General features: G+C 42.5%; 1 protein-coding gene across 1 annotated transcript in view; it reads right to left on the minus strand.

Moving 5' to 3' along the window:
- LOC309564394 (uncharacterized protein) overlaps window positions 1-14,952 on the minus strand; it is a 174,413-nt gene that overhangs the window by 34,305 nt on the left and 125,156 nt on the right. The window contains 1 exon segment of the mRNA XM_082269022.1: window positions 9,099-9,196. Coding sequence (XP_082125148.1) covers window positions 9,099-9,196 — 98 coding nt within the window.

Raw genomic sequence — 14,952 nt, forward strand, 5'->3', positions numbered from 1 at the left:
CCACCATAGACTCCAAAATTGCTGTAAATGACTCTATACTCTGTGCACCGGCGGGTCCCGAGGCCCCCTCGAGGGAAACAGGTGGGGGAATATGTGTGGCAGGGTCCATAATAACTCCAGTTACTTCCTGGATAATATAATTCAAAAGTAAAGAAAAAAACTTTTTTTTTTTTTTTTTTTCTGACCCCCAGCGCCACAAAAAGCCCCTTAGTGTTACCTGCTTAGGGATCCCTATCGATCGAGAGAGAGAGAGATAGACCCCCAGGCTCACCACTTGATGCTCAGAGTTAAACTGCAACAGCTTACAGCGCTGTCTCGACAAACAGGAAGTCTCTTGGCTGGCTGCCCAGGAAGAAAGGAGGCGGCTCCGCCCCTCTGCACGCCTTCCGGCGCCTCCCCCAAGCTCCACGAGGTGTAGGATCACCTCAAACATGGCCGCCCCCATGCTGGAGACACGAGGCTACGCCAAAATGGCGGCTCGTGCGATCCAGCAAAAAAAATGGCGGCGGCCTAAACTGAATAGCGGTGTGCTGCAGGGCACACAACACTCTGTCTGCATGGGGATATGGCGTGGTTGGCGGTACCGGCCCTGGCGGACCGCGTGGCCGTTCGGGAGGCCTGCTATTTGCTGGAGATCTGATTTGGAAGGCAGTCTACATGTCCGTGGCTTCTGACTGGTAGGTAGCTTATACTTAATCCATAAGATTCCCAGAATGCCACAGATTACATTTTTAAAACATGTATACAATAGATTGTTAGCTCCCAAGCCAAGCCTCCTGGCTTTTGCACACATAAAATCACACTCAAAGTAGGAGGATTTGTGACATGTTATAGGATAGAAAGGACTCTTTCTTACCATACAGAGAGGGGCCCGCGTTCACCACAAAACCCGTCAGGGAAAAAGGGGGAACATACTACTCACCATACCGGAACCAGGCGGGCACCAACTCCTGACAGTACCCCTCTCCACCGGGGCGGGAGGGCTGTCGACCGATACAGACGCCGTGACTCATGGTCTTTGGCGTTTCGGCGAGACGTTTAACTCGCGTGGACAGTCCTTTAATGGGACTTTGTCGCGGCCGACCCAGCGCGGAGCTATGGCCTGCACGCGCTCGTAGGCTGAACTGGGGTGACCACCGGATCTCAACATCCAGCCCGTCGCCCAGTTCAGCTTTCTTGCTTGAAGATCTCACAGGAACACTGGAGAAAAAAAGCTGTCTAAAAAATCCTTTAAGAAAAAAATCTTGCCAGGACCTAAGATCCCAGCAAGGTATCTAGGTCCTTACTCCTAACTAGACAGAAAATAACTGATTTGCTGAGGCAGAGAGAGAGAGGATATACCCTCTGGGACTGCCCCTAGGGTGTGGCCAGAGCTTTTTAATTTCCTGTCTAGTCCTGCTCCTGCGGAGGTAACATAACCCGAAGGTGGTGTATCACCGAGGACTACGTCTGTCGATGAGCGCTAGAGAAATATATATACACACACACACACACACACACACACACACATATATATATATATACATATATACATACATACATACATATATATATATATACACACACATACATACACTATATTACCAAAAGTATTGGGAAGCCTGCCTTTACACGCTCATGAACTTTAATGGCATCCCAGTCTTAGTCCGTAGGGTTCAATATTGAGTTGGCTCACCCTTTGCAGCTATAACAGCTTCAACTCTTCTGGGAAGACTGTCCACAAGGTTTAGGAGTGTGTCCATTCTTTCAGAAGCGCATTTGTGAGGTCAGGCACTAATGTTGTACGAGAAGGCCTGGCTTGCAGTCTAGGCTCTAATTCATCCCAAAGGTGTTCAATCGTGTTCAGGTCAGGACTCTGTACAAGCCACTTAAGTTCCTCCACCCCAAACGCTCTCATCGATATCTTTATGGACCTTGCTTTGTGCCCTGGTGTGCAGTCATGTTGGAACAGGAAGGGGCCATCCCCAAACTGTTCCCACAAAGTTGGGAGCATGAAATTGTCCAAAATGTCTTGGTATGCCGATACCTTAAGAATTCCCTTCACTGGAACTAAGGGACCAAGCCCAACCCCTGAAAAACAACCTCACACCATAATTCCCCTCCACCCCAACAAATGATTTGGACCAGTGCACAAACCAAGGTCCATAAAAGACATGGATGAGCGAGTTTAGGGTGCAGGAACTTGACTGGCCTGCACAGAATCCTGACCTCAACCCAATAGAACACCTTTGGGATGAATTAGAGCGGAGACTGCAAGCCAAGCATTCTGCCCAACATCAGTGCCTGACCTCACAAATGCGCTTCTGGAAGAACGGTCAAACATTCCCATAGACACACTCCTAAACCTTGTGGACAGCCTTCCCAGAAGAGTTGAAGCTGTTATAGCTGCAAAGGGTGGGCCAACTCAATATTGACCCTACGGACTAAGACTGGGATGCCGTCAAAGTTCATGTGCGTGTAAAGGCAGGCATCACAATACCTTTGGTAATATAGTGTGTGTATATATATATATATATATATATATTACACATACATACACACACACATACATACCCATCTATAAATATTATATATAGATACACACACCCATTGGAGTTCATATGTTTTTATTGGAATAAAAATATAGAATTGTATGCTCCTTCCGATTCCTCATAACACCGCTTTCTTTATATACAAGGCTTCTTCAAAAAGTTTCCACAAAGCATATCTGTCTCTTATGACCAAAAACATACATAACAAATCACATCCATACAGAAACCTTCCAGGATAACAACCTGAGAGATGATTTTGGTTCCTCCTCTACATGAAACACAAGCTGAGCAGTGAATCCCCTCTGTACCCCACTTGTCCCTCAGTTTAGATTGCGTTTCCTACCGTCCAGGAGCAGCACAGTGTTTTTTGTTTTATCCTGACTGGATGGCCATTGGATCAAGGGTCGTCCTCTTGATGCAGGTTTGACCTTCTGCCTTGATTAGAGGGTACCCCTTTAATTGTTCCAGGATCTTGACTCTTATGCATGTGTGAGGTTGACTCCTGAGGCACCTGGCTGGTAAGCACTGTCCTCTTCCTTTCCCCTGTTGGGGGTTGTGAGAGGAGGCCTAAAGTGCGTTTTGGGGCAGCTAGGACCTCATGGAGTTCTGAGCCTTTCCGCTTAGTGAGAACGTGCAGCCAAAACCATGGTTTCGGTAGCATGAGGTTACATTGGGCTAGGATGAAGCACTTCCAGTTGTGCTTGGACAAGAATGTCGGGGCTAAACAGTATGGGGGATCATTGCTATCATTCATAATGGAGAGCAACAGGATGGCTAGTGGCGTTGAATATTGCATCCAAGTTAATGGAGTCAAAACTTCTTGGGAAACGACCAAAGGGCCATATTGGAAAGGTAGCAGCCCAAGCCCCCAAGAGGATCCACTATCCACCTTTGGGCACAACCTACTGGAAGAGACCTCTTCTTCTTTGCCCACACAATCACCCACCTCTGACCATCGACTGATCCAGTCAGTGGAGCGCGGTCTCCAGCACAAACCAGATGCACCTAAGTTTAGACCTGCAGTTGTTTGGCGAGCTGGGCAGCAGTATGACTTTGGTGGTGGGTAGGGGGTGCAGTGTGTTCCTGGGCAATTTTCCTCCCTGGAAGTTACAGGCTACACATTGCTTTATAATTTAATAAAACCAGATTCTACTGTTGAGAACCGGATTTGGTTGTTCCTCTAAATTGCTAGAGAGGAAATTCACTTCTCCAAAGTCTACCTTCTCATTCGATAGATACAGTTCTCATAAGATGAGGCAAGAAAATTCCATACGAAGATAATCTTGGTGGACCTGTAGAAGGAGGAACCAATCATCTCTCAGGTTGCTGCCCTGCAGGATAATAGGGGGGAAATCCATCTTTTTTTAAACCTATATTGCCTATAAACAATTTTTTTTAAAATAACAAACATTTTATACTTACCTCCTCTCTGCAGTTGGTTTTGCATGGAGCAGCCCAGATCTTCCTCTTCTTGGGTCCCTCTTCGCTGCTACTAACCCCTCCCTCCTATCAAGTGCCCCCACAGCAAGCAGCTTGCTGTGGGGGCACCGGAGCCAAGCTGAAGCTCCGTGTGTCCATTCAGACATGGAGCTGCCATTCGGCTCCGCCCCCTCACTCTCCTAATTGGCTAACCAACTTTGATCGACAGCCGTGGGAGCCAATGCCAAGCCAACCAGGAGAGAGAGCCCCAGACGACCGAGGGGCTTGTGGACATCGCTGGACAGAGATGGACCTGAGGTAATAGGGGGTGCTGGGGAAGCTGCTGCTCGCAGAAGGCTTTTTATCTTAATGCAAAGAATGCATTAGGATAAAAAACCTTCTGACTTTACAACTCCTTTAAAAGAGGATTTGATAGTGATATACAAATATTCTAATAGTGATTCCAACAATGGGAGGAAACTATTCAGTCTCAGGTCAATCAAGAAGACACGTGGCCACTCAATGAAGCAGGACGAGAGGCAGATTAACTTTAAATGGTTTAGGAGTTTTCTTTTTTACTGTTAGAGCTTTAAGGATGTGGAACTCCCTTTCACAATTGGTGGGTTCAACAGGAAGTGTCACTAATTTCAAAAAACTTTTAGTTGGGCACCTTATTGAACATAATATATATATGGATATGGAAAGCGATTGAGACACACACATTGAACTAGATGGATTGGAGTCTATATTCAACCTTACCAACTATGAACCTATGAAATATTCTGGAACCATACAGATTCTTCCTAATCTTGTGCATACGTTATAATAGAAATGTAGTGAGTCAGTGACGAGACATCCAGTACCAATCATCTCAAGCCTCTCACTAAGGTCTAACTAAAGTATTCCCATATGGGTTGGCTGACCTTGCAGACTTACTCGTCTTTATTGAACGATAGTTTAAAAGGACAATTCAGCCCACGACACTCCACCATTTGTTTTTTAGTGGCCACATTTGGTTCGTATTCTCCGATGAACCTTCATTTTCTTGAGAGGAAGCTGGATTCTCAGCAGCGTGAGTTCTCATGTGCATATCATAGTTCCCTTTATCTGAGAAACACTTTCCACACTTATCGCAGGAAAAGCGCTTGACACTCCACCACATTTTTTTTTTCGGTGGCCTCGGCTGTTTCATAATCTCGGGTGGATCGTTTTTCTCTGGTTGGGAAACAGCAGAGTGACTTCTCATGTGCCTGTCACGGTACCCTTTATCAGAGAAGTGCTTTCCACACTCATCACAGAAAAAGGGCTTCTCACCGGTGTGCATTCTCTGATGTCTTTTGAGTCTGGATTTCTCCGTGAAAGACTTTTCACATTCAGAGCACGGGTAGGGCTTTTCCCCGGTGTGGATTTTCTGGTGTTGAACGACTTGGAATTTCTTTGTGAAGCACATTTCACACTCAGAACACGCATAACGTTTTTCACTGATGCTCTGGGTTACAGCCAGGAATTCTTTTTCATAAAGATCTGGTGATTTCTCTGCAAAGTGAAAGCTTGGCTGGACATTTGGAAGAGCAGTACATAATTTATTTTTGGACTCCTCAGCATTAAACGGATCCGTTGATCTTACCATATGGTTAGGTTGGAGCTGAAGATTTTGGGTAACAATGCTTACTCCTGGGGAATGGTGTGCCACGCCATTATCATCTTTGTTATAATGTGCAGATAAAATAAGACGTCCCTCTGAGATATTCCAGCTAATGGGTCCACCTGTTGGAATGATATTTGTATTATAAAAAAATAATAGCATGTGCATTGCTCATGTTTTGCAGTTAGGAGTCCTGTATGTTAGTCTAGTCTGCTGTTCCCCAGATCTTGGTATTAGGTACAGTGATAACAATTCCAGGATAGAAGTCAGATAATGTGTACAATACTACCAAAGCAAATATAGTACACTGGGTGAAGGTGTACATACACTCATGACATTGATATGTTGATGGACAGATGGATATTCTCCACCTCATTTGTTGGGAACATGACATTATATTGAGGAATGGAGATGGACCTTTCATACGGTGTACAGTATCTCCTCCTCATTTGTTGGGAACATGACGTTATATTGAGGAATGGAGATGGACCTTTCATACGGTGTACAGTATCTCCTCCTCATTTGTTGGGAACATGATGTTATATTGAGGAATGGAGATGGACCTTTCATATGGTGTACAGTATCTCCTCCTCATTTGTTGGGAACATGACGTTATATTGAGGAATGGAGATGGACCTTTCATATGGTGTACAGTATCTCCTCCTCCTTTGTTGGGAACGTGACATTATATTGCGGAACGGAGATGGACCTTTCATATGGTGTACAGTATCTCCTCCTCCTTTGTTGGGAACATGACGTTATATTGAGGAATGGAGATGGACCTTTCATATGGTGTACAGTATCTCCTCCTCCTTTGTTGGGAACATGACGTTAGATTGGGAATGGAGATGGACCTTTCATATGGAGTGCAATATCTCATCCTCAATTGTTGGGAACATGATGGTACATTGCGTAATGGTGATGGACCTTTCATATGGTGTACAGTATCTCCACCTCATTTGTTGGGAACATGATGTTAGATTGGGAATGGAGATAGACCTTTCATATGGAGTGCAATATCTCATCCTCAATTGTTGGGAACATGATGGTATATTGGGGAATGGAGATGGACCTTTCATATGGTGTACAGTATCCCCTTTGAATGAGGAGTGATATATTGCCTCGTTTCCACTGAGCGGAACGGTTCGGGTCGGTACAGTTTGGAAGGGTTAGAATGGTCCGGTCTATTCAGGTGAGCGTTTCCACTGCAAGTCGGGCCACCAGGGACCATGTGGGGTTTACACCAAATGAGGTGTTTGTTTTGCTCTTTCATTTGACGTGAGCATTGATGGTTTCCTGTCCGCCAATCAGTGGACTCTATCGTGTGACGCAAGTAGCTCCGCCCTAACCGTACCGTACCATTTCCTATGGCTCTACATCTGAAGCAGGACCAGGAATGGTGCGGTTTGGTTTAGTTGTATGGGCCACTTTCATAATGGAAACACTCAAATTAGCGTACCGTACCGACCCGAACCGATCCGCTCAGTGGAAACGAGGCATTAGATACACTGAATATTTTTCCATCATATAATAAAAAGCCAATTTAATACTTTTAAAGCATAGCACACCCTTCCTTAAAAATTGTGTCACTGCCAATTTCTTATAAATTTTGCTCAATCTGCATACCTGAACCTGATGGAGATAAACTGAAATGTTAAAGAAAGAATATAAAATAAAAGCGTAACATGCTACAATTTTTGTATATAATACTTACCTGTGTTGACACCGAGAGAAGATTGCTCCTTGGTAGCTGTTACCTTCATTTCAACTTCGTTTACAGGCAGCTGATTTTGTCTCACATGCGTCTCTTCTTCTTTAACCTCAGTTTTGATATCAATTATTCCTACCCCCTAAAAATCACAAAATTATTGTGAGAACTATTATCCTGGGACTACATAGAAGAATATCATTTAATACAGTTTAAAATTTACAAAAAAGTGCAGCGCTAATAAAACAAAATAAGATAACCATCACCAAAAGTACATAAGCGAGTCCAGAAAATCAAATATATAATTGCAAAGTCCTAAAATATAAAAGAAGAGTGCCTTCATCCAAGGAATGTAGTTCTTTCTCTTTCAATTGAGCTCCACCACGTGCTCTGCCAAACACACTTACCAGAATATGTTGACTCTCTATTATTATTATACAGGATTTATATAGCGCCAACAGTTTGCGCAGCACTTTACAATATGAGGGAAGACAACACAGTTACAATACAATTCAATACAGGAGGAATTAGAGGGCCCTGCTCGTTAGAGTTTACAATCTAGAAGATAAGTTAAAGAAGTCAAAATGGGACTCTATATATAGAATCCCACACAGGATAGCATGACTCTCCTATTGTCAATCAGCAATGATCATAATCCAAATTCTAAAGCCCCACTGTATTACAGGGAAAGAACCAAAGGAACCACATAGCGTAAAACTGCTAACTGAAAATGCATTCAAATATACCATATACTCACAAGGAAAAAGTATAAGTAATTATAATGTAATACAGCCAGTCCCAGGGTTCAGGTGCGCCGCTTCCGGGTATTGAGATGCGCAATGACGTTGGCTTTTCCCTACGCGTTTCGTCGCATCAGACGTCTTCCGGGGCATGGAAAACCCTTTGTGGGCTTCTACATATACAGGCGCATTTTGACTTCTCTAACTTAGAGAGTCAACACACTCTGGTAAGTGTGTTTAGCAGAGCATGTGGTGGTGGCAGCACACTGAGGTGGTTACATGAAAGAGAAAGAACTACATTCCTTGGATGAAGACACTCCCCTTTTATAATTTTGTGACTTTGCAAAAATATATATTTAAAGTGATTGTAAAGTCTTGTTTAAAAACAAAAAAAAAAAACACGTTATATTTACCTCCTCTGTGCAGTGGTTTTGCACAGAGCAGCCCGCATCCTCCTCTTCTCAGGTTCCTCGCCATCGCTCCTGGCCCCTCCCTCCTGTTGAGTGCCCCCACAGCAAGCAGCTTGCTATGGGGGCACCTGAGCCCACCTGCAGCTCCGTCTGTCCATTCAGACACAGGGCTGCCGTTCTGCCTCACTCCCCCTCTCTCCTGCTTGGCTGACTGACTTTGATTGACAGCCGCAGGAGCCAATGGCACCGTGGCTGTGTCTCAGCCAATCAGGAGGTAGAATCCCGGATGGCAAAGGGACTCGTGGGCATCGCTGGACAGAGATGGGGTTCAGGTAAGTATTAGGGGGTGCTGGGGAGGCTGCTACACCCAGTAGGTTTTTTATCTTAATACATAAAATGCATTAAGATAAAAAACCTTCCGACTTTAAAACTCCTTTAATTTTATGGAGTTAGTTATATACTTTCAGTGGTGGTTATCTTATTTTTTTTATTAGCGCTGCACTTTTTTGTAAGTTCTTTAGTTGTCAAATTGTATCAGTTGACGTTCTAGCATCCTTGTTTTTCCTTGTAGAGCAAATCCCATTTACCATTCCAGTAATGCAGTTTACAGCAAAGTTTGAGTTGGACATCCTCAGTCCCATTTACCTGATGATGGTGAGGGATGGTGTGACCTTCCTGTGTGGAATCCCGGGAATACAGAGGACGGGGACATCTCTCTGGTGGGTTCCCATTACTGGATCCATCTGTAGGAAACACACACACTGACTGAATACATTGTTTCTATGTGTTTATCAGATGATGGGGGATCTAGGTGGATCCTCCGTACTGCTCTCTCCTTTACAATAAAGTCTCCTCTTACCCGGTGATGTGATGTGTGGCTGGTCCTCCATTATGACATCCTTGTAGAGATCGCTGTGTCCTAAATTGTCCTGCTGCTTCATCACACTATGCTCTTCCTCTCTTTCTTTTATCTCTTCTTTGATACTAACATCAACTTCACTCCACTTTCCACTCTAAATATAAATGAATAAAAAAAAAATGGTAAAAAATAGAGTTAGTTACCTGGTAACTCAATTTCCAGGAATCCTTCAGGACATGAGAAGGAGGATCCACCAGGCAACTAATGGGAAAACATAACACTATACAACTCAGAATATGGGTGGTAATCCCTGCTGTCCTGGAGGATTCCTGGAAATTCAGTTACCATATAACGAATTATGTTTTCCACAATAATCTTCCATAGACAGCACATGAGAGGACAGGCTAGAAATAACCTTTTATGGTGGGGGTTACTGCTTTCGGAACCTATTCTACAAGGTTTAGTCCCAACAGGACAGCCTGCAAGGTTTAGTCCCAACAGGACAGCGGGGCAATCTGGTCACACGCACTGACCTGTTAGGGAACGAGCCGGGGAGGGCGCGCGCTCGCCCGCTATTGGCTCACAAGCCGGTGACAGGCTAGTGACGTACCGGTACGTCACTTTGCCTGGCCGGGGCTGACCGCCGCAGTATATGTACTTGCGGTGGTCGACAAGTGGTTAAGACAAAGTGCCAAAGGTGCTCAAATAAGACTGGTGAGACAAGAAAAGTCCAGATATGCCCTCCTCCAGGTCCAAGGTCCCTAAAATCATGGAAGATCATATACTGGGAGACCCCTGTCACTACCACCAAGGCCTCAAGAAAAATAAGCAATAAATGTCCCTGTTAGGCCCGAGGAATCAAAAATGCCAAGGGGACTAGGCGACTATGGTCATGTTTTAGGTAGGTGGAGCCTTCCTCATGTGCTGTCCTGGAAGATGATTGGGGGAAAATGCCTTTGTTCTCCCATGGAGAAACCCTAACACCTTATAGGAACCTGACACACACAATGATACAGTCACCATCCAGACACATCCCTTGTCTGTTACTGGATAATCTCCCAGAATTCCCAGCAACGCTCACCTCTCCTTCCAGAAGGTCAGTGATCTTCTTGGTGACTTCTAGAATCTTCTGATCATTGTTTATCTCTGGAACCAGTAAGGAATGTAGAGGAACTATAATGGAGTTCTGTCCATCTCCCGATGTCTTCTTCGCAACTATATTATCCTGTGGAGAGAGAAGAGCAATCACTATATACATTCCCCAACAACAGAAGTTGGGATTTCATGCTGGGATCTGAACAACAGGATCTCTCTTTCAGAAGTAACCAGTGGCGGCTGGTGCTTCATGGGCCTGGAGGGGCGGCAGACGGACTGGACCACACCATACCCACCCCCCCCTTCCCGGACCACGCCTGCCCGCACACCCTAGCATTGCCACCTGCAAGAGACCATACACAGAGCCCTTCGTACCTTCGTAAGATCAGAGTCATGCAGTTCGTAAGACCAGAGTCATGCAGCGGCGGCTTCTCCTCAGTCCCCCGCGTCTCCTCGAGTCCTCCCTCCTCCATGGCCAATGGCATGGTTTCGCCTTTTGGCCAATCGGGAAATGGGTCTCGGACCCGCTTCCTGATTGGCCAGGAGGGGGATCCGTGTGACAATAGCGAATATTCATTCGCTATTGTCACACAAATGGTTGAGCTTGGAGCGCAGAGCCTACCCTTTTCTGAAGCCTATTAGAGCCTCTGGCTCTAATCACGTGCTTCAGCGCCCCCCAATGCACCAGCCACCACTGGAAGTAAATATATATTTTACTGGCTGGTTTATAAGGGAAAACCTGATTAATTGCTTGGTAACACAAATTGCTAATCAGGCAAACACATGGCAACAACTCAATGCACTTCTGGAATATAGAATGCATCTAGAAGTGGTGAAGATGACTTGCTTAAGTTCAAATCGAGCATCAAAATGGGGAAGAAAGGGGATTTAAAGGGATTGTAAAGTCAGAAGGTTTTTTATCTTAATGCATTAAGATAAAAAGCCTTCTGGGTGCAGCAGCCCCCCTAATACTTACCTGAGGTCCCTCTCTGTCCAGGAGTGTCTCAGCATTTGAGATTCTCCCTCCTGATTGGCTGAGACACAGCAGCGGCACCATTGGCTCACGCTGCTGTCAATCAATGTCAGCTAGCCAATCAGGGGAGAGAGGGGATGGGGCCGGGTCAGGGTGCCAGGTCTGATTGGACACAGGGAGCTGGGACTCGGCTTGGGTGCCTCCATAGCAAGCTCCTTGCTGTGGGGACACTCAACAGGAGGGGCCAGGATCACAGAAGAGGGACCTGAGAAGGGGGAGGATCCAGGCTGTTCTGTGCAAAACCAACTGCACAGAGCAGGTTTGTTATTTTTATAGGAAGCAAAACGAGACTTTACAATCACTTTAAGTGACTTTGGACGTGGCATGGTTGTTGGTGCCGGATGGGCTGGTCTGAGTATTTAAAAAACTGCTGATCTACTAAGATTTTCACACACAACCATCTCTCGGGTTTACAGAGAATGGTGGGAAAAAGAGAAAATATCCAGTGAGCGGCAGTTGTGTGGAGGAAAATGCCTTGTTGATGTCAGAGGAGAATGGACAGACTGGTTCCAGAAGATAGAAAGGCAACAGTAACTCAAATAACCACTCGTTACATCCAAGGTATGCAGAATACCATCTCTGACCGCACAACACATAGAACCACATAGGGCTACAGCAGCAGAAGGCCACACCGGGTGCCACTCCTGTCAGCTAACAGGAAACGGAGGCTACAATTCGCACAGGATCACCAAAGTTGGACACTAGAAGATTGGGAAAACGTTGCCTGGTCTGATGAGTCTGGATTTCAGCTGCGACATTCAGATGGTAGGGTCAGAAATTTGGCGTAAACAACATGAAAGCATGGATCCATCCTGCCTTGTATCAACGTCTACGCTACTGTACATATAACTGGTGTGGTGGTGATCAAGGACACTGACTGGTGACCGTACGGAACAAAAATATATTTTTCTTCAATTTTTTTTATTATATATATATATTTTTTTTGTTCTTTATTTTTCTTATTTTTTTTATTTTTTTTAACACACTGTGACCAGAGCAATATATTGTTACAATAGTAACATTGTACTACTCAATGATCAATTTTTTTATTTATTTTTTTTTTTTACACGTTTGCATATAGCAATGAATTTCATTGTTATAAGCAAGCATTTTACTGAATGAAATCGATTCAGTTTGATTTGTTGCGAATGGCCCAGTCTGTACCATGTGATCACTGTGACCAATCACAGCTAGCAAAAGAATTGTACACCATGGATGGCCTAAACAACTGGGTTGTGACCTACTGTGATTGGGTTACAGCGGTCACATGGTACCGGCAGCGGGGCCGGTACAGTGATTAGTCATCGGCTGTGTCTGGTGGACACAGCTGGTGACAGAACGGCCCGCAGTATATCCAAAAAAAAAAAAATTATACGAGCCATACACTGCAAAATCTGAACTGTATCATTTCAGTTCATCAACTGGGTAAAAAATAAATAAATAACTCAATAAATAAAAAAACTAAAATAATAATAATAATAATAATAATAATAATAATAATTACTATTCTGGTTAATATATGGACCTAATGAGAATATATAAAAAAAATGTGTAAAATATATTCCAAAATTGATATATGCATAGCTTAAGCCATACATTATACAATCTGACTGTGCAATTGCTAAACAATAATAAAAAATATATAATAATAATACTATTAATACAAATATTAATATTAAAAATGCATTCTGTTTAAAATGTGGATCTAATGAGAATATATATATATATAATAATAATAATAATGAGTACAATATATCCTAAAACTGATGTGTATAGCCTAAAATGATACATTATGCAATCTGATTGTACAATTGCTAAACAAAAAACAAAAAAAATAATAATAATTTTTTTTATGATAATTATTAATAAAATACATTCTGGTTAAAATGTGGACCTAATAAGAATATATAAAAATATGCAACATATATTCCAAAAAAATTATATGTGCCATACACTGTACGATCTGATTGTACAATCGCTGAACAATTAAAAAACAATAATACTAGTGAAAATATTAATAATACAAACAAAAATATTAAAATAATACATTCTGTTTAAAATGTGGACCTAAAAAGTATATATATATTTTTTTTTAATTGTGTAAAATATATAAAAATACGAATATGAGCCATACACTGCACAATCTGATTGTACAATTACTGAGCAATTAGAAAAAAAACAATAATACTAGTGAAAATTATAAGATTACAAAATGCATTTTGTTTAAAATGTGGACCTAATGAAAATAAATATACTGTATATAAAATAAAGAGTGCAATATATCCCAAAACTGATATATGTGTATCACCTATGCAATCTGATTGTACAATTCCTAAACAATAAAAAAAAAAAAAAAATGATTGTTATAATAATATTAAAATAATAAATTTTGGTTAAAATGTGGATCTAATAAAAATATAATAAATTAGTGAAATATATTAAAAAAAAAGTATATGAGCCATACACTGTACAATCTGATTGTACAATTGCTGAATAAATGAAAAAAATAAAAAAAATACTAGAAATACTAGTGATAAAAAATAAAATGCATTCTGGTAAAAATGTGGACCTAACAAGAATATGAATATATAAAAATTAGTCTAATATATATATATATATATATTTATATGATATCAGCATTCTGGTAAAAAAAAAAAAATAAAATAAATAAAATGCATTCTGGTAAAAATGTGGACCTAACAAGAATATAAATAAATATAATATATATATTGACAAATTTTTATATATCAGCCATCGCTGAACAATCTCCTTCTCCCCACCACCTCACCACCCTTATGCATTATGAGGGTAAACCCAAACAACCCAACCCATTAGGCCCTGTTCACACTGGGGCGATCCGACTTCCCGGGGCGACCTCCAAAGGTCGCGGCGCGAGCAGCGCGCCGCGACCTCGGAGCGGCTGGCACGGACTTCATAACATTGAAGTCTATGACGGTCGCTCCAGGTCGCCCCAAAGAAGCTCCGGACCCTTTTTCTAAGTCGGAGCGACTTGTGTTGCTCCTATTAGAACGGGTCCATAGCTTCCCTATGGAAGGCGACCTGTGAGGCGACCAGGTCGCCCCAGTGTGAACGGGCTCTTAGTGGTGGATCCAAAGGAGACTGTACAATCAGATTGTATTATGTGTGTGTGTGCAGCCTGGAAGGTGATGGATTGATTCAGGAAAATAAATCAAGAAAAAACAAACCATGGATACCCATAATGATTTAACAAAAAAAAAAAAAAAATGTTTAGAAACAAAAAATCTTTGTAATTCTCCAGCCGTTGGCAACACAAATTTTGTAAAACTTTTTTTGTAACTTAAAAATGTGAAAATAAAAAATGAAATAATTTGTAAAATATAAAATAAACATCATTGTCCGGTGTTGAGTACAACTAGGTTTCAACTAGGTTTCTAGAAACGTGTTTCTGTTTTTTGTCAGTTAAAAAAATGTTACAAAAATTTTATAAACAAAAACTACATCCGTAAAACTAGAGGAAAGTTATTTTTTCG

Source organism: Pelophylax lessonae (genome assembly GCF_965119305.1).
Source record: "Pelophylax lessonae genome assembly, chromosome: 9".
Lineage (NCBI taxonomy): Eukaryota > Metazoa > Chordata > Amphibia > Anura > Ranidae > Pelophylax > Pelophylax lessonae.